Source organism: Pochonia chlamydosporia, assembly GCF_001653235.2.
Source record: "Pochonia chlamydosporia 170 chromosome Unknown PCv3seq00008, whole genome shotgun sequence".
Lineage (NCBI taxonomy): Eukaryota > Fungi > Ascomycota > Sordariomycetes > Hypocreales > Clavicipitaceae > Pochonia > Pochonia chlamydosporia.
In genome coordinates this window covers 1,224,277-1,247,910 of record NW_019154043.1, presented here as the reverse complement: position 1 = coordinate 1,247,910, position 23,634 = coordinate 1,224,277, and the positions used below count along the sequence as shown (strand labels likewise).

Genomic DNA, 23,634 nt, shown 5'->3' with positions numbered 1-23,634 from the left:
TTCTCTGCCAGCCTCTTTTCTTGGTGTCGGTTACCGTTAGGCCTTTATCATTTGTGTGAGCCATGTTAACATGGATGTGACACTGGTCCGACCCTTTGGTCCCTTCCGGCAATGGTGGTAGCTGATTGGGTGTTTGCATAGATAAGTTGATAGGGGCTCCAGCAGCTTCTTCGTCATCCGCCTTAGCGGACAGAAACTGTAGGAAGTCCTGCTTGGTTGGAAACTTGCCTCTGTCACAATCGTGCTTCCAGTTGGTATACCATTCCGGATAGGTGTCTTTGATACCATTCATCAAGGTCATGACTAAGAACTTATCGTCTAAGCCCCCAGCTTTGACAATCGTATCCCAAGCCCACAGTGTTTTTGCAATATATGCGTTGAACGTCGTGAAATCCCTGCGCTTATAGTGTGGGAATTTCATTAAGAGATCAGCAAGGGATTCATCCGTAATCTTTGTAACAGAGGACTTCAACAGATTCCAAGTGGTTTCGGATGTTGCGATGTCTACATCCCAGCCGGATTGTTTTAGTTTCTGCTGCGTTATCTCCGTCATGTTGTTGATCATGAAAAATATAGCCTTAGAATCGCTCTTGACCCAATCAGCTGCATCATCTGCTGGCCGTATCACCTCTCCTTTAACATGGCCCCAAAGACCCATTGACACTAGCGCAAGCTGGACCTTGGTTGACCATTCAGGCCAATTGGCCATGCCACGGAGCTTGTCCGTAGTTGGCATCGAGATTTCGTAATTAGTGTTGCTTGACATAATTCGTGGGTGTTAATAGAAAGGATGATAGTAACATAGTCTTATCCCAACATTGAATCTGGCTGGGGGCGTTTAAAATAACCCATCTTCAGGGGATCCCGTGTCAAGGTCGATGATGCCAGCAGCTGTCAGACAGAGGCTGAAGCCGTCAAACATTAGGCCGTATCAGTAGTGTTACAAGATTCCAAATAGCGGCAGCAGGACCGTCAGGTAGCTACATGGCTTCAATCAAGGACCAATACGCTGTTCAGTCAAAGCGGAAGTTGGTTGTTGGCCAGAGCTTTTGCGGAAGTCTCAGTTTCGAGTTTGGAATCTGGAATATGATATCCATGGTCTTTGTGCCGAGGTTGTCGGTATTTTTCGGTCAGAGATTAGGTGTCTCTCTATGTTGTGCCCATCCTTTTGATCGAAGCTTTGAATTGTCGTCAGGCCATGGGCACTATGATCGCGTAAAGAGAAAGATTGATGAATAGACGCTGTGCCAGCCTGATAAACTAGTTAAAGTGTCAGGTCGTTATGACTGCACATCAACGGTTATGTCAGTGGAATTGACGAGGGCTCATAACCTGTTGAACGTCACAGCGGAAGAGATGCCGCCAACGTAGGCTATTTATGGAAGGCGCAGGCTGGACGTTGCACGTGATGTTGTATCATGTTCAACAATCCTGAGAGACCCCCCTCAGCTCGCTTTGCTTTACGTGTGCCACCCACGATGTCGTAGCATAACGCAACAGGGGAAAGGGCAGTAGTCTGCAAGCTATTTCCGTCGCGCATTGACGGGTTCTTCGAAACCGCCCACAGTATCTGCGATTCCTCAACACACGCCAATCGGGATTCCCTGCTTGCAGACATCCATTTCTGCCTAGGAGCCATAGCCATGGATGCGAGCGAGTTCGATACAAGCCGCATTCACAAGGAACGTTCTCTCGATCTAGTTTCCAAAATCTGCAGAGAGCTGGGCGTTGCAGACGAGAGATTATACCTCGCCTACGCAGAGCGAGGCATCTCACGCATTCAGGATAGACGGTACAAAGAAGGTGAAGCCGATCTCAAGGAGGCGCTGCAGATGCGCAAAGCTCTCGGCAACTACATTCCGCGCTCAGGCGAGGTCAACCTGAGCTGGGCCTTGCTTGCACAAGGCAAGTTTGAAGAGTGCAGCACGCTTCTCCTGGACAGCTTGGCGGGGAGAGAAAGGGCCTTGGGCAAAGACGATAGGGAATCTGTCCGGACTGGTCTGATTTTTTATGCACTCGGCAACCTCCGCGCTGCGCAAAATGAATGGGACGAGAGTTTTGATTATCATCAGAGAGCGTGGCGCCATATGTGCGCGACGGTGGGTGAATGAGATTTCTACTCTGCAAGTGTCGCCCACAAAATTGCCCAACACTTTCTACGCTCAGGTCGGAGCGAAGAGGCGATGTAAGTGCTGCCACCTTGAAGTACTTACCTAGACGTTTGTCTGACCTCCTTTTAGTGCCATGATCAATAGGGCACTAGACATTTGGTCCGTTGATCCGAGTGCAGACAAGAACGAGATTGCTCGCACTACTTTCCTCAAAGGCAAATTGTTCGAGGCAGCAGGAAAGACGCAAAAGGCTTCTATTGCTCTTAGAGTTGCCTGTCGCTTGAGGAAGGAGATTACCAAGGATGATCGTGATGTGACGAGCTTGACGACGGAAGACTTTGACCAACTTGTTGCCTTTGGGCTCGTTAATGAACCCTCGCTCGCAGTCTTGTGAGAAGAAAATGTAAATGTCTCCCGACAGTGACCTCCACTATCAGATAATGTAATAGCCATGGGTTAGTTGCTTGGTCCGCGGACTTCTACCCTTTAGCTGATTCAATGCCATGCAAAACACCGCACTGAAGTGCAAGGGGCGACGTGGCATTTTGACTACTTGACTACATGTAGCCCGTTGCAGGCGTAACTGATAAACGTGGATAGTAGATGTGCAAAGTCACAAGCTCATAGTATTGCAGCTAGTTTCTTCACTGTAGAACCAAACTAAGCGTCACACTCGTCTCTTAGAAAAACAATCAAAGGCTTCCTTACAAGAAGGATAATAGTGAATTGAAAGGGAAAAAAACTATCTAGTGCGGATAGTCCGCTCTATCTAGTGAAAAAAAAACCTCTTTCAAGGCATTCTATTCTAACCTTGTTCTATGCCTTCCCAAGCTATAAGCAATTTTTTTTTATTTCCTGCTTTTCGTTCCCTATAGTTCCTATGCCCGCTTTCCAAGTCTAGTCACGAAACTCAATCTTGACGTTCGCGAAATCAAGCTCCAGCTTCGAATAGTCCACATTAGCCCTCTTGACTTGTGTGGTGTTGACGAAGGGTATGGCGATAAGAGCGATGGTCGATTTTGGCCTGTCATTTTCGAATATCGTCGTCTCGACTGCGCAATCCATCTTCGCGTCAGGGTTTTGCTTGCACATGGCGAGAGTTTGGTCCATCGACGACCAGCATCCGGTGTTGGTGCAGGCGGCCACCTTTCCGGAACTTATCGCATTCTCCTCGCCACAATTGCCCTTTGTCATGCATGGAAATGTCCCCTTGTCACCCCAGCACTTGTCGTTGATCATGGGCTGCTGCACGCAAAATCCTTTAAGATTGAGGTAGAATGCCCACCTCTCGATGCGACACAGGTGTTTAGCCGGGCAGTTCATCTTGTAGTTCGTCGTGTCCGTTACCTGGAGGACGTTTGTCCAAGTCTTCGAGTACGTCCCCGAGAGCTCGACGGAGATCTTACCGTCTGCAAGCTTGGGCGCGCCGATCTTGGCTCCGATGCTCCAGCCCTGCGTGGTGGTCTGGCTTGTCATCTCTGCGGATGTGTACCCTACCTCGGCCGTGTTAGGGGTGTCGTTGGGCACTTCGCCCAGAAACTTGGTGGTGTAGCCAAGCTGGACCCTCGTAATATCTTTCAAGTTTCGACGTTGGTAGAGGTCCGCCATGCAAACCCCAGCCCATTCTTCCCTGGTGCGGCACATGGCTTTCGCTTCCGTTTTCCCTTCCTCAAAAGGCGGGTCGACTGGGTTGAGCGTGAAGTTCTCCAAGTACTTGTAGTTGGCAAGCAGCATTTCTCGACGTTCCGCCAGTCCGTTCGTCACTTTGTCCTCCTGACGTCTTTGAATGCTTGGTAGGGCGCTGCTGTCAACGCTGGCAGCGAGTGCCAAGGTGTAAAGTAGAGCGGCAACATTCATCTTGGCCATCTTGGATAGTGGTGCTATTGATTTGCGAGGTGAATGAGTGAGATGCGAAGTAAATGAGTGAGATGCGAGGTAAATGAGTGTCGGTGCTTGGGAGAGTCTGATTCGCTTTGCGTCTTGAGATTGAGCTTGTTGAATGATCCGACTTGAGGGGGGACAATGGCTCCTATATATATACCCTCCCAAAGCTTTGGGTTCCCTACCATGTATACCGCCTACTTATTACTGTACATACTGATCCATGGCACACGCTGGTCGTTGAGTAATCATGTGCGCATGTAGAGCCGAGTTCTTGGTTTCATCTTTGCCCACAGACCCCATGCATACTGGGCCTTGCACGTATCAACAACCTGGAATAGACTTATAAGATCAGACCAAGTCAATAACTTCTTTCATGCTAGAAATACGAGGACAATATTACTACTAATCAGCATGTTGCGACGTGTGCAGCTTGGTCACGTGGGCATTCCTGGAATACCAAATTAAGGCACAATGCAAGCATGGTTGCTTGCATTGGCGCATCTTCTTGGTCTCTTGGCTTTTTGGACACACCTTTGCATCATGACACTGCTGTCTATCCAGATTCCTTTATCCCGCACCAGCACAGACAGTAAGCAGTTCTGCCGAGTTACTAAGGACTCCTACAATCATATGTTAGTACTATACCTACCTACACATCCTATATATTGCCGCTACACTAAAGCTGAAAAAGAGGTTGTTATAGGCCAGCCGTCCCTAGAAATCTTTCTGTATGAGCTGCATTATACACCAAGCTCGATTTATGCGTCAAGATATCTACAACAAGCGTGAGGAAATCTAACAAGAAGATCGTACAAGGCTATTATCTAATAATGGCTTATATAGATGTCGGATAAAACTGCCTCATGCACCTGTATGAAGTAGATTGTGCATTTTTCATACGTCTGAAGTGGTGGCTGCGATATATGGAACGATCTATCTGAAATCTTTTCATTTATGACCTCTGTCACCAGTGTTAATGCAATATCCGTGTCAATGCATCTCATGACATAGGTGACGGGGAGAACGCCATGACTCACGCCAATGCTAGTTGTCAAGTGGATACAGCAAGCCTTTCCTAATGATTGCTTTGCGAGAAGAATAGTCCTGTAGTACCATGATGCAAAAGCCGAGACCTTGTTCGGGGGCGAGACCCTCCGCAAAAATAGTATTCCTAGCGGAGAGTTTTGTTTCAGGCTGTAAAACGCACCGGGACTCTACGCAAACCCATAGTATTCGTCTGCCACAGCCTTGGGGCTGAGCTTATAAGCAAAAATGTCTAGTATACTCCGCCTTCTGGATCGGCATGGTTCCATGGGGGGTGTCATGGCTGAGAAAATGGATGTCACTAGGGGAGATTCTGGCTTCTTGGCAAGCCATGCGCTGTGTCAAATGATACGGATTCTATAATGTTTACTTTTTGTCGTCTGTGGCTAACGGCAAGGTTTCAGGGGCGCACCCGAAGAAGTTTCGCTAAAAGTTGTGGCGGTCAATTGTTCCTTGCTAACTAATGCAAACTTGCAATTGATTGGTCTTTTGTACAGACTTTTGTTCCAGACAATATGATGAACTACTAGGCGTAATAAAGGCAAGCAAGCAAGCAATATAATAAACCTAACGGTGCAATAATTTGCCGTAACCACAGGATCGGTAGTCAAATTGAGCGCAACGGAGAATCTCTCGTGACGCTGTCGATTCCCATTGTTTTAGAACGCCTATATATTGAGTCCGCTCCGAGAATTTTTAGCCTTTTGTATAATGCCTCGCTCCGACTCTCCGAATGTTGGCCCGTTTCATAACAAAAGGTTCCAGAGGGCCGTCTACAGGTTCTCAGGTTAGGTTTTCCGTCTGAAAATGAGGCTTCCTCGGCGGAATCTGCCCAAGGTCAGCAAGAACGAAGGCAATTACGAAGTAGTTGATGACACTGTAAATGGCAGTTCACGGAGGCAAATGGATAACTGGAATTTGAACACCTATGGTTTCAAAAACAATCGGCGTGATGCGCCGGAAGATCTCCCGCCAGGTCTGGATGAAAGCGGTCCACCAGGTCTGGTAGTTAGTACCGCGGAAGAAGCTGTGGTATCACCAACATCATCAACGTCGACCACATATTCTTCTTCACAATCAACCGTAACTGAAACTTCTCAGACGATGACCACTAGTGCGACCGACGGGGGATTTTCAACCACCACTCTCTTCTCTACGAAGACTACTCCGACCGCAGTTTTAGTGCCAGAGATTACACATTCAAAGCCTTCAGAATCCACCTATCAATTCGTGACCTCCCATGAAGCACCAACTTCAGCAACACTCAATCTTAAATCAAGTGTAACAATGGTAAGGACAACGCCAGAGATGATCGTCTCGCGAACTCCCGGTCTCCAGACGACCAGTAGTATTCCCACTAAGGTCGTCTATTCGAAAGTAGCATCTTCTATCATGAATATGCCCTCATGGATCGATGATTCTAGTACTACAATAGAGGATACATCCAGCGGTGCTCCGACTCCGACCAAAGCAGCTGGTGACGTTAATAACGATGGTATCGAGACGTTTGTCCTCATTTGGTTTGGCGGTCGCGTACCCACGCCTCACGTTCCGAAACAGGGAAGTCGGACAACGGTGTACCACGTAGAGCACTCGCAGGAATGCCCGTAATATTCGCATCATAGGCTCTAACGACTGCTTGTCACCTAGCCAAGCCCCTTTCGGGGCGATGAGCTCTTGCAACGTCCACCCACAAGTGAACCATCTGCTCCGTCGAAATGGATCTTCCCATGGCGTCATTCTCTTCCACCGATCGTAGGCTGCAAGGCTAGAGCCATCAGGCAGGTAGCCGTAACATCGTTTTGCGTCGCGGTATCACCGGAACATGCTGTTGATCGCAGTCTGAAGCTCCATGTTGCTAGATTTGTCGATATAGCAAGTGTCGACCCAGAAGAATTGCAACCCATGTCGTCTCGCTTGGTCAGCACAGAACTCAATCTTGCGGTAGCCGGCTTTGTGCTGCCAATCACCTGGCGGCTTCGCCAGGTCCACGAATAGTACCTCATCTGGTTCCCAGGTGTGGGAAAGGATCGCGTAAAGGGGAATGTCGGAGGAGAGAGGTCCGGGGTTAGTCTGTAGCTGCCTACATCGTCGCGTTGTAGTAGTCGCATAGCAAGGCCCTAGAGTCATTGGATCGGCGCTTTATCATGGGAAAGGTGATGCTTGTGGTCGTAAAGCCATGCTTCCTGGGATAAGGCAGACATCATCACCCTCATCGCAAACACTGATCAGCCAGGCTGGAACTAAGCTGCCAGTGCGGGGTATGAAGAGCTCAGCCCCAACGAAGCCCTGCATCGCGCAGGACAACTGGAGGAAGTCTGCCCGGTCGTTTTCTCTATGGCCATCCATGACCCGCCATGCGAGCACGGTCACGTGAGTAAGTGGTTATGATGAGTACAACAATCTTGGCCACCCAGTTCTGCTTCCAAAATGTCGTTCATGAAGCTATTCACAAATTTAAAGTGTTGCACTCTAGATTTGATCCGGGGGCTAGTGTGGATCCAATTTTACTTTGAGCTAGGGAATAATTCACCTGATGGAATAGAGACGCGACTGGTCTGCACCCCAATGAGAATGAAAAGTACCGAGCTAGTGGGGTCGCACTGTCATGTGGGACTGCGGACTCAGCATCATCTCTATGTACTTCTAGCTACTAAATTGTACTTCTGGCGCAGCGGCACTTGGATTCAGCGCTTTGTGGACCCTTGCAAATTAAATCCGATTTTGGATGTCAGCAAATTTGGAAGTGCCATGACGTACCGGAAGTATCTCCTCTGTCATTTTTTTTTTTTTTTTTTTTTGAAAGTGAGAACCGCACCGGAAGAACGAAGTGCACAACACAATAAACGTCCGCCGTATACTACCGTTGTAATATCTAGTGAATGACTAAAGAAGATAGAGCAGCTTTCGTCGCTCGTAATAAAGCCGGAACTGGCTACACGTAACGCCTTGTACCTCCAGTAGCAAGTTTGCAACATGTATTTGACGTGCGGGGTCAAAGCGAGTCGTCGCGGGGCTATGAGAATAACTTTTCGGAACTTCGTTGGTACCTCTTTATTCATTTAGTGCTCAAAGCAACAGGGTAAATCCCCACCGGCTCCAACTGTTTCTGCCCCAAGTACAGCTAAGTATAAATAAAGTAGATGCTAGTCGACGTGCTTACCCAATCTGTTGCGGGTGCCTTTGACACCCCGCTACGATGACAAGGTCGTCCGAATTTGTCGTCTATGATGCATTATTGGTATTGATGAATACCACTGGGACGACGGAGTAGGTGGGACAGGCCCATCAAGACGTAAATGCAGCATCGGCACACACACGAGACTTTTCGCTCTGCAAAGTAACCCATCGAATGGTTTTGTCTCCTAAAGAATCGAATATTCTCAGCTGCCAACTATCCATGCGTCTGATCCCGTCAGACTTTCGGGCGGATGGAGGTGATTCATGGCGTTTGGAAGAGACTGGATCAAGCTCTGGGCCTGGTATAGGCGCTTTAACAAACTGTCTGTTGTCTCAAGAGTTTCTCTTGGTTCGAATCGGCAGCGAAGTTGCCGTGGTCATGAGCCTGCCCGGGAACTTTCCTCACATTTCCCGATCGACGATCAAATCGATCGACCGAATGCCGGATCGATATCGAATCGATTATGAGCGAAAGCTAATTGATCGATATCGATCGAGCGACGATGTTGATCCATATGATCGATTTCGAAGCTTGGGTCAATGTGGCAAGGAATAAGAGCAAACACAAAAAAGACAAGAAGGGGGAAAATGGCAATTTGAAAAAAAAAAAGACAAATAGAAAGGAGGGAGTAGGTTAATTGAAGCGTCAAGCGACGCAATTTTGGACAGCAACAAGGCATGACCTTAATGATCCTCCACATCCTCGTCCCTCCCAGGATACATAATGTCCTGCGTAATGACAGCCTTGATATTGAAGAACAGTACAAAGAAGTACATGCAACCCAACATTATACTAAGGGCGGTACCGAACCATAAAACTCCATCATTATTTAGTTCTTTGCCAATTGATATTGTTGCCAGAATGAAACCAGTGTTGGGGAAGACCATAGCCCACCACCCAAGATGAAAGTAGTTGGGAACCGCTTGGACAACGGCCACAACAGCAATACCAAACCACCAAAGACTGACAGACCAGAGAAAAATAGCACTGATCAAAGCCATGGTACGAATAGTGGTTAGGTCAACCGGCATGCCAACCTTGTCCGTACTCGCAACAGACGGAATGCCCTTGGCCATGCCGATGAGCGCCAAGGCCGTGAATGCCGGCGGCCCCACACACATGAACAATCCCGGCCGATGCTCCCGATTTGGCAATCCAGCCTGCATCAGACGACCGACCATGTGGGCGTACATTATGATGGCGACGGCAAAGCCGAGACCTTGACATGAAAGACCGACGACGATGATGGGGACAGCTGCCACCGCGGGTTGTGTTTCGGCGATGACGGACGCAATCGTGCCAGACAACATGATGGGGAAGATGGGCAGAATCCAGGTCGGCATCATGGCTTGCAATCCGAAGCTGTGGGCGGCAAACACAAAACTGTACTGACCGATGGCGAGCAGAAGAGTTATTATCACGTAGCCCCAGAATGCGCCCTGAACAGCCCAGACAAGTCCAACGTCGTTTTGGGGTATGGCGTAGCGGTCTGAGCTCGTGATGAGATTGCCTGTGGCAAGAAAGAAGGTCGGTACAAAGAACCCTTCTCGGGAATGCTTGAGAGACGCTGACATATCCCCCGAGTGTATGAGAAACCGGGCAACCAGCATTGCTGACACTATGGCAAAAATGAAGATGTTGATGACGTAGATCGTCATGCCTATAGACCTCAAGCCTGGAAATTGGTGAGGCTGAACAAATATGAGAAGGGAGAGGCCACCTGTGCTCACGGGAAAGTTGTACCATGCCCAAGTAAAATGGTGTAATCGTTGTTTGAATCCAAGTTTGGGACGATCAGGGTCGTAGATGTTTATGCCCCCATGGGGGTCGTGACCGTTGCCGTGACTGAGACCGTGACCATGTTTCTCCTTCTCATGTTGGGCCTCGAGAGTAGGTGTTGACGCCTCGCTGTTAAAGTCGCCGCCTTTCGTGTTGAGCGCAGCTGGATAGTTCCGGTCGATATCGGTCTTCAAAGGCGGAATATTGCTGAATGATTCCATAGTATTACGCCTGGTCCATTTGCCTGCGTCGGACCAGCTCTTTGTTCTTGACTTGTCATATATCGACGGCATGTTTGCGAATGAGAGAAGCAAGCGGGGTGGAGTTGAATGGGCGCCGCCAAGTTGATTTCATCAAAGCTTATGAAGAAAATTTATGACCGCTTGAAGAAAACACAAAGGAGTAGAGAAGAAAAGAAATAGAGAGATAAGGAAAACCGGAAAACCCGTTACGATTGATCGTTGATTTGCAATCGATGAACGTATTCAGCCGAGAGAATATCTTTCGTCTTTTTCTTTCTTTCTTTCCGCACAGCCAGCCGTGGAGAACAGATACGCATAATATTTGTGGAAAAGAGGTCCACCGGAGTGTCCCCATGTGGCCTTGCCTTCTTATAAACGAAGTTGGGAGTGAACACTTGGGCAGGATGTGGAAAAGGAGCAGCCGGCCCGTGTCCCAGCTTCCCAGCACCACCCTGGTTCTATTTGTGTGTCAAGTATAACGCAAGTTGTAACACTACGACCCAACCCAAGGCTTATATACGAACCGGACTTAACATGTCGTGACGGAACACTAGTGGTTATGGGTTTGGCACATCAACAGTAGAAATAGTAGCAACTTCAAACACAACCTGGACCTATCACGGATCACAGCGGAGCGACGTGGCCCCCAATGTGCATCTTTGTTCCGCTGCCCGGCGCCATGAATCGATTGCCGTTCCGCATGGTGGGTCAAAATCTTGCGGCAACAACTTTGTTCACGGACTCTATCTGAGCCTTGCGCGCCAAGAAGGATCGTCTGTTACTTGCTCCACCCCGGAACAAGACAAATTGTGTCTGTACGCGTCAGGACGGTCTGAGTCTTGGGTTGCGTTCTCGTTGGCTCCGGCATACACACTTGCACAGCTGCTGTGTCTCCGACTACGACGATCGAGTGGACCAAGTTCGTGAGATTGACACTCCACGCGCCTTGTTCAAAGAAGTGTACGACGGCCCAGAAGTTAACTATGATTTTGCATAACATGGCTGAGAACTGCCGATGACACCAAGACGCTGCGCGGCCGATGCGCCACCGTCGGTCGCCAAGAAGCCCAAAGCTAGGCAGATTCCTGTACATCAAGCCAGCAGCAATGAAAAATCAGGGATAATGGCCGAGAAAAGGGTTGAGGTGGTTGGCCAAGCCAACCATCAAGGCAAAATGGGAAAAGCAACGTGCTCACTGCGGCTCAGCCAAGCCAAGTCTTTTGATGCTGGGACGACAAATTGGCAAGGGGCAGCCTACGACTAATGTCCCCTGCTTGAACAGCTCTGTTAAAACAAAAGCCCTACTACCCTCAGATAAGCTTTTGCGACGCTCTGAAGTTGCCGTTTGGCTTCTCTTTTTTAAACTGCTTCGTCTCACGTGGTTAGGCGCTTCGATGCCCAAGCGAAGGACTTTTGTTATGTTTTTCACATGTCTATCCGTAAACTCCGGTGCCTGTGTGTGAATGATGAAGTTTTGCCTCAGGTCGGGACTTTTTTCCCTTCTGGAAGACCATCCACGCACGTTTGTCTCTGCCCCCAACGCCAAGGGTGATCCCTGTGTGGCGCATGCACATGCTTCCACAGCCAAATGGCCAAATCCAGCATCCATCTTGACTCCTGAGCTACTGCGGCCGGGAATGACTTGGTCGTGTCCTATGCGATTATGTGTCACGTAAATTCGGTTAAGCTGTTGGGAAAGCAGTCAGTAGTACATCAGGAACAAGGCGGAGCAAAAGTGTCTCGAAACAATACTGTATGTCAGACACTCGTGGTATCACATGAGATCGAGCATGCCTGCGCCGAAGGTGGCTATTGTGTTGAGTGAGAATTATCTGAGGAGCAAGAACTCCATTAAGAGCTGCACGGTTCCCGTGCAGTCCTCTCCAGCAGGCCCGTAAGCGTCATCAGTTGCTGCCACTGTGGCGCCAGGCTCACTAGGAACCAAGCGCATTAAGCTCACCTCTGGGCTTGATACATACTGAAAAGGATTTCATGGGGGCATTTCGTTTGACCATTTTGCTAGCACCTATCATAAAAGACATTTCCAGCTTAAATGGACAAAATCCTGCCTGTTTTCGTTGTTTTCTTACATGAGTTTGCCTCGTTAAAGCCGCCTCTATGTTGTATGAGCTAACGTTATTGATATCTATCATTGTTGGTACAGAGACCTGGAAGTCCTGTTGCAGGCTTGTACCAACTCTCGGTGTGTTTGCTTGTCCCTTGACAGACTGGTTATATACTTAACCACCGTTAAGTATATACTAACATATCACAGTATACAATAGTATACTGCGCGGTAGGCGGGTACCTTCTGGGGGGCAAATAATGCCTCCCACTATATTTCATCCTCCAAGTCAACACTCAGCTACTACTTACTACTCTTTAGAATGCCCTTCAGCAGTAAATCTATTAGATGAAATACAAGATCTATTATATGTATTGATTATAAGAAACATGCTAACTGGCTAATTGCTCCACCACCAACAGATAACTAGGCAATGCCATCTATTCAAACAAGACCCGACACTATCAGACCCCCATTCACAGCCTTCTTCCTCGAAACCTCAACCTCTTCAAGCTCAAGCTTAGACCCCGGAAGGTCCGCCATAATTCGGTCTCTGTGCCATGGGCCAACAAACATGCCCTCCGGGTCAACTTGGTCGCGTATTTTTCTGAAGGCTTCCAAGTTCTCCCCATACATTCCCTCGATATCAGGTCGATAGGTTTCAAAGTTCTTCGCCCAGTGTGGCCGACCACCCATATCCTTCATCAGCCACTCAAACGCCTCGTAGTAGCGGTCTCGGCACGGCGGATCCCTCCAGTACGGACGATATAGCGTCGCATTGAGATAGAGAGTCGGGCCATTGTCGACGGTTGGATCCAAGTAGGGCCGCACGTTCGAGGTGAGTGTAGTGTCACTTACGCGCACTTCTACCGGCGCGTGGACGTACAATCCATCCGCCGAGAAGGGGATATTGTGCGGAACGTAGTCTGGGTCGTCGGGGTTAAGGTGATTCAACCACGAGCTAAGTCTCCGTAGAGCTTCGGGGCCTTTATGCAAGGGAATAGCCCATTCGTTCACAAACTGTGAGTAAAGACAGTTCATCAACAGTGTCTTGCGGCTGGGTTGAATCGCAGTGGTTGTTGAACCGTTGGCGAAACCATACTGCATGCCAAATACAAACCACTCGATCCAGGGAAGAATTCGGGGGACGAATTGTGCGACATACAACAGGTTATGGTAGATGTAGTATCCCAATAATCTATTGTAATAGCTCTCTAGGGGATCTTTCTCTGGCTCGGTAGTCTTGTCTGCTTGCCAGACAACGGCCCGCCTTGTGTATGGGAACCACCATACCCTCACAAAGTCACTTTGTGTCCATAAATCAAGCGGCCATGACTTAAATACCTTGTAGTCAGTGTTAATAGTCTGCCTCCATTTAAGAGTGAAAGCAGGAACGGCTTGAAGTGTAATCTCTGTAATTATGCCCAATGCACCAAGCGAGAGGAGCGCAGCTCGGAATAACTCTAGGTTAGACTCGGATGAGCAGAATTCCGTGGTTCCATTTGCCAATGTGATTTTGAGCGAGTGTATATCTTCGGATATAAGGCCGTGATGTACACTACTACCATGAGTGCCGGTAGAAATGGCACCAGCGATGGATTGTTGATTAATGCTCCCCAGGTTCGGCATTGCAAGGCCATGTTGCTCAAGCTCTTCACATAGCGTATAGAGGCGTATGCCACTCTCCATTGTCACTGTCCCTGTCTCCAAGTTGACCGAGAGGATCTTGTTAAATTGATCAAGGTTGACCATCCAGCTAGACGTGCAAGTAATATTGGATGGCGAGTGGCCACAGCCGGTAGTCACAATGCGCCGACGACATTTATGGGCCAGCGACACGACCTTTTCGATCTCGGCGAGAGTCTCTGGTTGGATATAGAGTTCGGGTATCGAGGAGAAAGTTCTTGCCCATGTTCGATGTAGGTGGTGCTGTTTCGCGCGGAACGGAATACCATCGGCGTTTTCGCCTCGCAGCTCGGCTTGGGCGATGGGATGCATTGCGCTGGCTGGATATTTGTCAGAAATACTATGGCACTGCAGTGTCATGGAGATAGGTGTATTTGTAAGGTAATAATATAATGTATTTCTTGTCTGTTCTCTGATTGTCCAGCATGAAGAGTCAAGGTCCTTTTTATCTTCACTCCCCAACACCAGGTGGTTGCCAGCCTTCTATATTTTGTAGCCGATGATTCTGTGACCGCTGAGAATCCGACACACTTCTTGGCGGCGAGATTGGGAATGTGTTAATTCAAAGCCCGTTAACTGCCGATATGTCGCAAAATGCACGGCCGAATTCAGAGTTATAAACGCCGTGCTTGGACCGTCTCTTCTCTTCCCCTTCCCACCCCACTTTACTAATGTTCTAGAGCTTGCAATAAAGTCTTGGAAATCCCAAACACCATATTTCGATTTGAGCAGTAGTGGGTGGGGCTACCAGTGCATCACAGGGGCCGAACTGCTACCCCTATCAGACTGACAGGGGTACTGTCAACAAAAAGAACGTGCTCTATTGCAGAGCGATTGTTACCACTTATATTCTTGACATATAACTACTCCCACGGAATATAGCACATACTCTAGCTTTCGCATACGGGGATAGCAGGCATTAAAGTAGCTTTTTGGTATCCTGTAGCTGCTAAGCAGAAGGACTATATGCTATTAGTGAGATCTTTATCCTAGAACTTGGGTGAACGAGGAAGGCAGTGCTAGAGGTGAATTGTTTAACAATTGTCACGGGCTACGCCCGGTATCTGAGACCTGGCTCTGCCAGGTCTGTAATTAGGTTATTTCGCTTAGTCTCAACGACTACTTGACCACGAGCTCGAGGCTCGCCTCGAGCTCTGATCTTTCCTTTCTCCTTAGTTTTAGATAGACAATATGGAGGCACCCTTTTGTTGAATAGACACGGGCCACGCCCGTTACAGCAGTCTTATTAAATGCGGTATAGAAGGCTTAGCGGTCTTTGTATTATGAACCTAGACTATCTCTTCGGCGAGTTGGTTGGCTGTATTGGCCTTTGGAGGGCGCTAACTAGAATAGTCTTAGCTATAGAGGCATTTAATTCTAATGCCTTCTAGGCAGAGAGGGTGGTCATTTTATAGTTTTATACTTTTGTTTTTGGTGCCGCATCTTCCCGTTATTTGTAGCTCGTCTCATTGTTGACTGAGTGGGGACGCCAGGCCAATAGGATAAACCAAAACGGTAGATTATGCCCCACCGCCCAACAGCTCTACCGTCTCATCGACCCCAGATCTCCACCCTAATCCGACCACGGTAGGTGGAGGCCCTGACCCCAAAGATCTGGAACGTCCGGAGTGTCGGGATGAAGGTGCAAATACGCAGCGGGGTTGATTGTCCGGGATGTTCCATGCCTGCCAAGCCATAAAAACCACTAAGGCTCCGAGCAAGTTACGGGCTCCACAAGACCCCTGCCCGGACCTGGTGACATTGGTAGCAGCCCAAATCCAGCCACACTCATACAACGCGTTTCACGAAGCTACTGATGAATCCTAACGCGCCGGCACAACAACGTAACGTGCTGAGCCCGATGGTGGCTAGGCTTGAACTCTCGCCTTCCATGCCGCAACAGCGGCCGGTAGCCCCTAACAACAAGCGAGATTAGCAGCGGCGAGCTCAGGAGCCTAAGAGCTCCTGGAGCTCTCCTTTTCTTGTTCCCTTTTCTCTTTCTTCTTTAGCTTTGGATACTTGTTCATAGTCACCTAGCCAGTTGTAAATATACTCGCTTGGACCGTTACAGTGTAGTAGATTGTACCACACATATCCGATTTCTAATATATTTTATATTAATGCATTCCGTCTCGATTTGAATAGTGATTCCGTGACCTCATGTCTCATTCGGTAATGCAGTTTGTCGTTTTGGACCCCACTTCATGGTCATTAGCGCAACTTCGATAGCATTGGCCACCTTGGGGTACAACTAGAGGCCAGGAAGTTCCGAGCACACCGGCAAGACAAGAAGACGGCCGGTGCGTAAGTGGTCGACTGGCATCATGGAAACGGTAAATGGCGCAGTGGGCCCAAACATGGTAATGGAGCTTATTGTGTCACAACTTGTATCACGAATGTGCAGTTATGGACGACATAGACGTGGATTATGATCCTTGATCTCTTCTATCTAGTGAGGGTTATCTACAACTTCTTATAGTAATCCGAATAGCTTCCCCAGCCATCGTCCTCATATTTCAGGTGGCTGGCCAGCCATTAGGTGGTTGGGCTAGCTCTATTCAAGACTTTGCACCTACAGACGCTATTGAATCCTATTTATCGTGACAACTTGTGTAGTTGCTAGTTGGAGTCTGTTGTTCGTTGGATTTTCTCCGTTCCCAAAAACTAAAGCACCTCGCCAGCCGTTAGCGCCTGCAATTTGCCATTCTGACGGCCGTAGATTATTGGTCGACGCTAACACTCACCAGACCAAATGGGCTTGGTACCTCGATTATTAGTAGGCAGGTTCCTTTTTTTTTTTTTTTTTTTTTTTTTGGCTTAAGCTACGGAGTACCAAGTGTCAAGATCGAAACGCACCAATAATGTTATCACAAGCTAAAATAGTAACAACGTGCAAGAAATAGTGAATTTTAAATTAATGAGCGAAATAAGAACACTTAACGCAATTCACGCATGGCGTTGGGTGTTAGTAACGTCGCTAGGCTCTAGTGCTTTAATGTGATGATGGTGACGTTCAACCAGCCACAGCAAACCACCTTGTGATGTAGCTTCCAACAGTTAGTATCAACTTGGCAGCAGCTTCATGTAAAATTATTTAGTGCGGCAGCGAGTCTAATTCGTGTAAAGCTGCCGTTATGCACATATCCGTCGGCACAAAACAGGGCCATGAGCCAATGGCATCCTCGTACCAAGAAGTACATAATTAATGGTCTGGTGGATGAGTGAAAGAGGCCGAACGAATCAACTTGGCACTAAAACTTTACATTGCCGACACCCACTTGCGACATTGATCTGGGAGAGACCCTTGCCTTGTTCCGTCCGGCTTTCCGAAGTCCCGCGATTGCCGCAACATGTCTTTTAATCACAGAAGCGAAAGTAAGGTCCTCCTTTCCATCGTGGCACGAGCACAAAACAACTCCACTGCCTGCGCTCATCTCGCTTTCTGGTCAGGTGCACCAGACACTTTCCCCGGGCGGCTTGGTGACTAACCCACTTCTTTAATAGCACCAGACCGCTTCTTCGAAAATGACTGAGCCCTCGCACTCGGTATAATCATTTTCGGCTTCATCCGGGACTCACTATGGCGCAACAGCAAAAGCCGCTTTCCCAGGTTCTGCCTCCCCTCATCCTGGGGACGGCTACGTTTAATTACCAATACAACGACGATCCCTCGCGAATGCCGTATATTGATATTGTTCGAAAGGCACTAGAGCATAATATCGCAGCTTTTGATACCTCGCCGTACTACGGGTCGTCCGAAGTTCTGCTCGGTGATGCACTCCGAACCTTGACTCCGCCGCCGTCACGAGATAGTTACTTTCTCATTACAAAGGCTGGCCGAATTGCGGGCAACGAGTTTGATTATTCACCTGCCTGGATTCGATATAGTATTTGTCGTAGTCTTGAGCGCTTGAATACACAATATCTCGACCTTGTCTACACCCATGATGTGGAATTTGTATCTCCAACAGAGGTCTTGGAAGCTGTCCAGGAGCTGCGAAGTTTGCGAGATCAGGGTCTAGTGCGCTATGTGGGAATCAGCGGGTATCCTGTGGAAGTCTTGGCGTCGCTTGCAGATATGATTTTGCAACAGACTGGTGAGCCGCTGGATGCTGTCATGTCCTACTCCCACTTCTGTATTCAAAATAACCAACTAGGACGACTGGATATTCTTGAACGATTCCACAAGGCTGGCGTTGACTGTATTCCTAATGCTAGCATGCTGGGAATGGGCTTGATAACAACAAGAGGAGCTAATAACGGCCCCATGGCGTCCTGGCATCCTGCACCGCCACAACTTCGAGCCGCTTGTAACAGCTTAGCCGAGATCGCGTCTAAGGCAGGAGAGCATCTCGAAGAGGTTGCCATTCGCTGGGCTCTGGAAAATTGGGCCCATGTTGGTAGCCAATTTGGCTCAGTTGCCTATCCGCCAGAACTTCTATTAGAAGCAAGAGTGGACGAAACTGGCTCTCCCGCTCGTATCGGCGTTAGCGTAATGGGGGTATCCAACGTCAACGAGCTCGAAGAGACGTGGGCATTGTGGAAGAGTGTTATTGGACTCAAGAACGAAGCTAATGAACGCGCGGTGGAGAGAAGAGACAGAATTAATCGGCTTATTAAGGATCAAATGTGGCCAAAGTTAGGACTATGGAAAGATTACTCGTGGCAGAGTGGTGGTGAGACGTTCACGAATATGAGGCAGATAAAAGGTGCTATTCCCATCGACACAGTTGCTCAGCGATGGGGTTTGGTACCCAAGAAGTTTTAGAGAACCCCAAGATTTAACGACATTCATACGCAATTTAGCATATAGAAGATGATCTATCTCTTGTGTTTTTCATCGTTGTTGGACCTTAGGGCTAGGAGTATGTGATCACCAAATATCAGTCAGCACAGCCATAAGGATTCCAACCAAGGAATACAAATTGTAACTATACCACTACCCCGGGCTAACTCTCTCACCATAACCTCACATCAACTACCAGCCTTGACTGATTTCTTTCTCTGGAGATCTTGTGAACACAGCTTAGTCAACAATGTCATCGCGCACGGCATTTATGTTGACGTATTCCGCCTTCAGACAGACCAGTGATCCGATTGGATTCTCCAACGACCACCACAAGAAGCTAGCGCAACATTGAACACATCAGCCCTGAGCCGCATCGTATCCGCGTATAATTTTCCGTGTAGACCCACATGCCTACCTCAAACAAGATGTTGTTCAAATCGCTGATCATAGTGGCGGCGCTCCGGGCCAGGACAAAATGTCAACAACATCTCGGCGTACCAAGGTAGCAGTTGACGTACGTCAGTTGGAGTTTTGGTTGCCAGTAGTGCCAAGACATTTTCGTATTTCGTCTTGGATACTTGGACCCTTGAAAAGTCCGTTCCATTAATACATGAAAGGCTAAACGGTGTACATCCCAAAGCCAGCATGCTCTAATAGAACGTATCAATAAGCGTCGAAATTTGCCATTTCGCAAAAGGCTGAATCTGAAAAAAAGAATCCTCAAAAGTCACCTGCTGACAACAAGGTTTACAATGTATATCTACGCTTAGTTGTCCATTTTGCTTCTATCCCTAGCTGGTCTAACTTCAGCAGTTGAGGACTGCTGGCCGGAGGGACCACTTCTTCCTAGTCTATCGTCAAATAAAAAAAGATTCCAACTTTTTTTCATCAACATCCCGGGTATATATCTATGCTCTATGAGCCCTTGGAAAGGCAAACAACAGCCCATTTGCCGTGCCAGCCCCATCGCCTGGCACCAGTGTCACCACCGCCACCCCCGGTAGCCTTCAATTCTTCGTCCTTGCCAGCAGGAAGACCGACAATAACATCTGCCTTGCAGGTTCGCAGAGATAGGACGTTGACGCCAGAACCGGGACCCATAGGGCCGAGGGCAGTGATCCATGGGGTGGTGGCATCCCAGTGGGCCTGTAAAGTCTGGTTAGCGTTTGACACAATGGAGGGCTATAGGTACATGGGAACATACATCACCAGTGAGTTTTCGGTAGTTGAGATCACCCTTGAAAATGGTAAGCTCAGCGCCTTTCATGTCTTCGTGCAGCTCAGGAGCTTCAGCAGGCAGACGCCAGAAACTGCCACCAGCGGTCCAGTAGCGGTTGGGTCGCATAATCAGCTGACCCTCAGCATGCAGGCTAGCCCACTCCTGGAAGACAAAGAGGAGGTCCTCAGTCTCCTTGTCAGACAAGGGAGCAGGAGTCTTGTCTTGCAGCTTCTTATCCTCGGATAGGGTCTCAAAGAACTTCTTAGGGTTGGAAATAGCGTTAAGGAGGAGAGGGAAATCACCAGGAAGGACGTCAGAGACGAACCAGGGGATGGACTTAGGGCGGAGGACAATCTGGGTAGCTAGACCAGATGTAAGGAGGAATCCAGCCAAGACAAGATCAACGTAGAGCTCGAAGCCGGAGTTGTCAAGGACAAAGTCAACACAGCGCTCCTTCTTGCCCTCATCGCGAGCCTTCTTGAGGGTGGCGTAAGCCTCAGGTAGATCGTTGATCAGAATGTTCTTCCCAGCGGCCTTGCGAGCCTCGCTTCCTTGGAGCTTTTGGATATCCTCATAAGTGAGGTTAGTGAGCAAGGACAGGTCGGTGGCATTGCCCCAGAGGCAGATCTCGAACATCTCAGTGAAGAGTAGCTTCTCAGCCTCCTCGTTGTGGGTAGAGTCCTTGTTGGCGCGAAGGTGGGTCACAAACTCCTTGTATCGAGAAGCCAGCTCGACAACAGCATTGCGAGAAGTGCGGAAGGTTTCCATCTTCTGGCGGGCGAAAATGTCATAGTTCTTCCAGTGCTTGGTGAGGCTAAAGAAGGTGCTAATGCGTCTGTTGCAATTAGAATTAGCACCACACCGACTTGATTGCTTTGATTAGGGAACTTCCACATACCTGTACATGTAGCATTCGGAGAAGAGCCAAGGGACGTCTAACCATGTCGGGTTGCCCAATTGCTCAATCTCCTTGTTGTAACGAGCAATCTCCTCGGGGTAGCCATCATCCACGATGGGACTGGAACAATTGTTAGTCCAAGACTATCGCAATACTGTATTTATTCTTTATTCGGGAATAAAACGTACGTGAGCTTGCAGTCGTGCAAAACCTCGTACTTGAGGTTGCCAAGCTGTTCAATAATCTTCTTGCCCTCCGCCTGCTTCTCAGGATGGTCGGTCTGGGCGACGGTGCGGTGGACGTCGTCAACAGCGCCGGTCTGCACAAAATGCAAGAGTTAGCAATGTTCAACGTCATAAATGCCATTTTAGAGGGCAATTTCGCACCAGGATAACCGGCCAGCGGTTTCGCACGGAGTCGTGGGCAAACGACGCAGGGTCGCTAGTAACGGACTTGGCTGCGATTGTTAGTTAGCTGGCGCTTTCCAATGGGCCAGGGGATTAAATTCGTACGGGTCTTGGTATCGTATTCCATCTTGTTCTATTTTTTCAACAAACAAACCAGTGTATGTAAACGTGGAAAAGAGAGAAGTGTTCAAACAGAAGGAGGATTGTGAAACCGAGAAATACCCCTTGATCTAGGTGTGGGGCCTAGAGCAGTCCACTACGACATCATAGACGATGTGTTGATTCATTCAGACGGATCCCTAGCAGACCATCGGGGCAAGGTGAAACAAGTCCTTAAGAGACTAAAAGACGCAGGCCTACAAGTGGACATTAGTAAGTGCGAATTCGAGACAAAGAGCACGAAGTACTTAGGCTTTATCGTGGACGCTAGGGTGGGAATATAAGTTAACCTAGAGAAGGACTACGCAATTAAGCAGTGGGAGAGGCCAAGGATAGCCTAGGAAGTAAGGAGGTTTATAGGGTTTGCAAATTACTATTAATAGTTTATCCCTATGTTCTCTAACATTGCATAACCCCTCATGGCCCTTACTGTAACGGTCCAAGCGAGTATATTGACAACTGGCTAGGTGACTAAAAACAAGTATCCAAAGCTGAAGAAGAAAGAGAAAAGGGAACAAGAAAAGAAGAGCTCCAGGAGCTCTTAAGCTCCTGAGCTCGCCGCTGCTAATCTCGCTTGTTGTTAGGGGCTACCAGCCGCCGTGGCGGCATGGAAGGCGAGGGTGCAAGCCGAGCCACCATCGGGCTCAGCCCGTTACATATATAGGCATTAATGCGATGATGTCTCTTCCAACTAGCCCGGGTCTGAGTGAAGGCCTTATTTGCGGTCCAGAGGCCCATTCCAAGAGTTAACCCTAACATAATGCTTATCATCTTTGACTCTTCAGTATCCGGCGTTGTGGCCTTATACCACGGCGGCACCAGCGTGCCTCTTGTGCTGTTTGACATGAAGATAAGTTAAATTCCTGTTAGGGCGGCTACACAGCCAAGATATCAATAAGGAAAGCAAGCAATGTAGCCATTATTATTACTCTGGAGCGGGGTTAGAGGATACAATTGAAATAAATATTAGATATAAAGGGGGTCTGCAAGTCCGAGCTAGAGAGTGTTGAGTGGTGCTGGTTTTCTTCGATATGTGAACCAGAGTGACATCTGTATCAGTGCGGCTACGGGTCCGTGCAACGTAGTTAAAGGGGCTGGGGCGTGCTAGTCCTAGCTAGAGAGTGATGAATGGTACTGGCTTTCAGCGATATATGAATCAGAGTGACATCTGTCTTAGTATGGCTACAGGTCTGTGCAAACGTGCTAGTCCTAGCTAGATGTAACGGTCCAAGCGAGTATATTGACAACCGGCTAGGTGACTATGAACAAGTATCCAAAGCTAAGGAGAAAAGGAAAAGGAGAGCAAGGAAGAAAGAGCTCGCAGAGCTCTTGTAGGCTTGTGAGCTTGCTACTGCTAATCTCGCTTGCTGCTAGGGGTTACCGGCGACAAGGCTGGAGACAAAGGCGAGAGTGCAAGCCGAGCCACCATCGGGCTCAGCCCGTGACATTTGTAAAGCAAAGAACTGTTCTTAATGGCTATAAGGGACCCTAGGATGAGAAAGTGAAAAAAAAAAAAAAAAAAAAAAAAGGACCTTGAGACTTCGTTCCTCAAGGCATTGTATGTTGCTTTCCCAGCCTAAGACGAGGTTGCTGTTACGCTTGGAGGATCTGGCATCCCGCATCTTGCCCTCACCTTAACAATTCTACTTCCTCCAAATGACAGTATTCCAAGATTTTAGTAGGCAATGCCCATTATGCCACTGTCGAATTTCACTCTTTAATATTGCAGTCATATGATGTCTTCTTTTTCCTAGTGTTTGCTTCTATTTTGCAGACGCTACTCTAACTAGAAGTGCTAACCCCGTCATAGTGCCGAGCCTGCCAATTCCACCAAGTCCCAACCATACAAACCTGCCCAGCCTCATCCTCAAGACCTAGCTACCATATCAGCTCACTTGCGCATGACTACTAATGTTCCAGAATCCGACATGCTCCCAGGACCCCAACGATGGCTTCTCATTCCGTCACACAAATAATGGACTCTGGTCCGTAGGGTAAATCGTCGATATCATCACCGCGGGATGTTCGGATCATATTGCCGGCTTGGCGGACTGTCATGTCACACGACATTGTAATCATATCGTGACGAGATACGAATTTGTTTGGCAACTCTTCAATGGACTGGTTTAGTCCCGTACTGCTAATCTGCAGAATCCTGCTCGGTGACGCA

General features: G+C 48.4%; 9 protein-coding genes across 9 annotated transcripts; 4 read left to right on the top strand and 5 right to left on the bottom strand.

Annotated features, from left to right (window-relative positions):
* Positions 1–36: 36 nt before the first annotated feature.
* VFPPC_18215 (Integrase, catalytic core) lies at positions 37–766 on the bottom strand (the record flags this gene model as incomplete). The annotated part of the gene is made up of 2 exons (XM_022429862.1): positions 37–102; positions 158–766. 2 exons carry the CDS (start codon positions 764–766, stop codon positions 37–39), a joined length of 675 nt encoding a protein of 224 aa, XP_022285139.1.
* Positions 767–1,643: 877 nt separating this feature from the next.
* VFPPC_15015 (tetratricopeptide repeat domain-containing protein) lies at positions 1,644–2,505 on the top strand (the record flags this gene model as incomplete). Its single annotated transcript, XM_018292777.1, has 3 exons — positions 1,644–2,103; positions 2,167–2,185; positions 2,241–2,505. 3 exons carry the CDS (start codon positions 1,644–1,646, stop codon positions 2,503–2,505), a joined length of 744 nt encoding a protein of 247 aa, XP_018135856.1.
* A 503-nt stretch (positions 2,506–3,008) lies between these two features.
* Positions 3,009–3,977, bottom strand: VFPPC_12358 (hypothetical protein; the record flags this gene model as incomplete). Its single annotated transcript, XM_018290268.1, has 1 exon — positions 3,009–3,977. The coding sequence occupies one exon, from the start codon at positions 3,975–3,977 to the stop codon at positions 3,009–3,011; it is 969 nt and encodes a 322-aa protein (XP_018135855.1).
* A 1,869-nt stretch (positions 3,978–5,846) lies between these two features.
* VFPPC_12357 (hypothetical protein) lies at positions 5,847–6,650 on the top strand (the record flags this gene model as incomplete). The annotated part of the gene is made up of 1 exon (XM_018290267.1): positions 5,847–6,650. The coding sequence occupies one exon, from the start codon at positions 5,847–5,849 to the stop codon at positions 6,648–6,650; it is 804 nt and encodes a 267-aa protein (XP_018135854.1).
* A 1,741-nt stretch (positions 6,651–8,391) lies between these two features.
* Positions 8,392–8,775, top strand: VFPPC_12356 (hypothetical protein; the record flags this gene model as incomplete). Its single annotated transcript, XM_018290266.1, has 1 exon — positions 8,392–8,775. One exon carries the CDS (start codon positions 8,392–8,394, stop codon positions 8,773–8,775), a length of 384 nt encoding a protein of 127 aa, XP_018135853.1.
* Positions 8,776–8,903: 128 nt separating this feature from the next.
* VFPPC_12355 (malic acid transport protein) lies at positions 8,904–10,292 on the bottom strand (the record flags this gene model as incomplete). The annotated part of the gene is made up of 1 exon (XM_018290265.1): positions 8,904–10,292. The coding sequence occupies one exon, from the start codon at positions 10,290–10,292 to the stop codon at positions 8,904–8,906; it is 1,389 nt and encodes a 462-aa protein (XP_018135852.1).
* Positions 10,293–12,750: 2,458 nt separating this feature from the next.
* Positions 12,751–14,304, bottom strand: VFPPC_12354 (sugar 1,4-lactone oxidase; the record flags this gene model as incomplete). Its single annotated transcript, XM_018290264.1, has 1 exon — positions 12,751–14,304. One exon carries the CDS (start codon positions 14,302–14,304, stop codon positions 12,751–12,753), a length of 1,554 nt encoding a protein of 517 aa, XP_018135851.1.
* A 3,268-nt stretch (positions 14,305–17,572) lies between these two features.
* VFPPC_12353 (L-galactose dehydrogenase (L-GalDH)) lies at positions 17,573–18,760 on the top strand (the record flags this gene model as incomplete). Its single annotated transcript, XM_018290263.1, has 1 exon — positions 17,573–18,760. The coding sequence occupies one exon, from the start codon at positions 17,573–17,575 to the stop codon at positions 18,758–18,760; it is 1,188 nt and encodes a 395-aa protein (XP_018135850.1).
* Positions 18,761–19,696: 936 nt separating this feature from the next.
* Positions 19,697–21,432, bottom strand: VFPPC_12351 (hypothetical protein; the record flags this gene model as incomplete). The annotated part of the gene is made up of 6 exons (XM_018290262.1): positions 19,697–19,927; positions 19,986–20,835; positions 20,899–21,018; positions 21,087–21,217; positions 21,285–21,355; positions 21,411–21,432. 6 exons carry the CDS (start codon positions 21,430–21,432, stop codon positions 19,697–19,699), a joined length of 1,425 nt encoding a protein of 474 aa, XP_018135849.1.
* Positions 21,433–23,634: the final 2,202 nt, after the last annotated feature.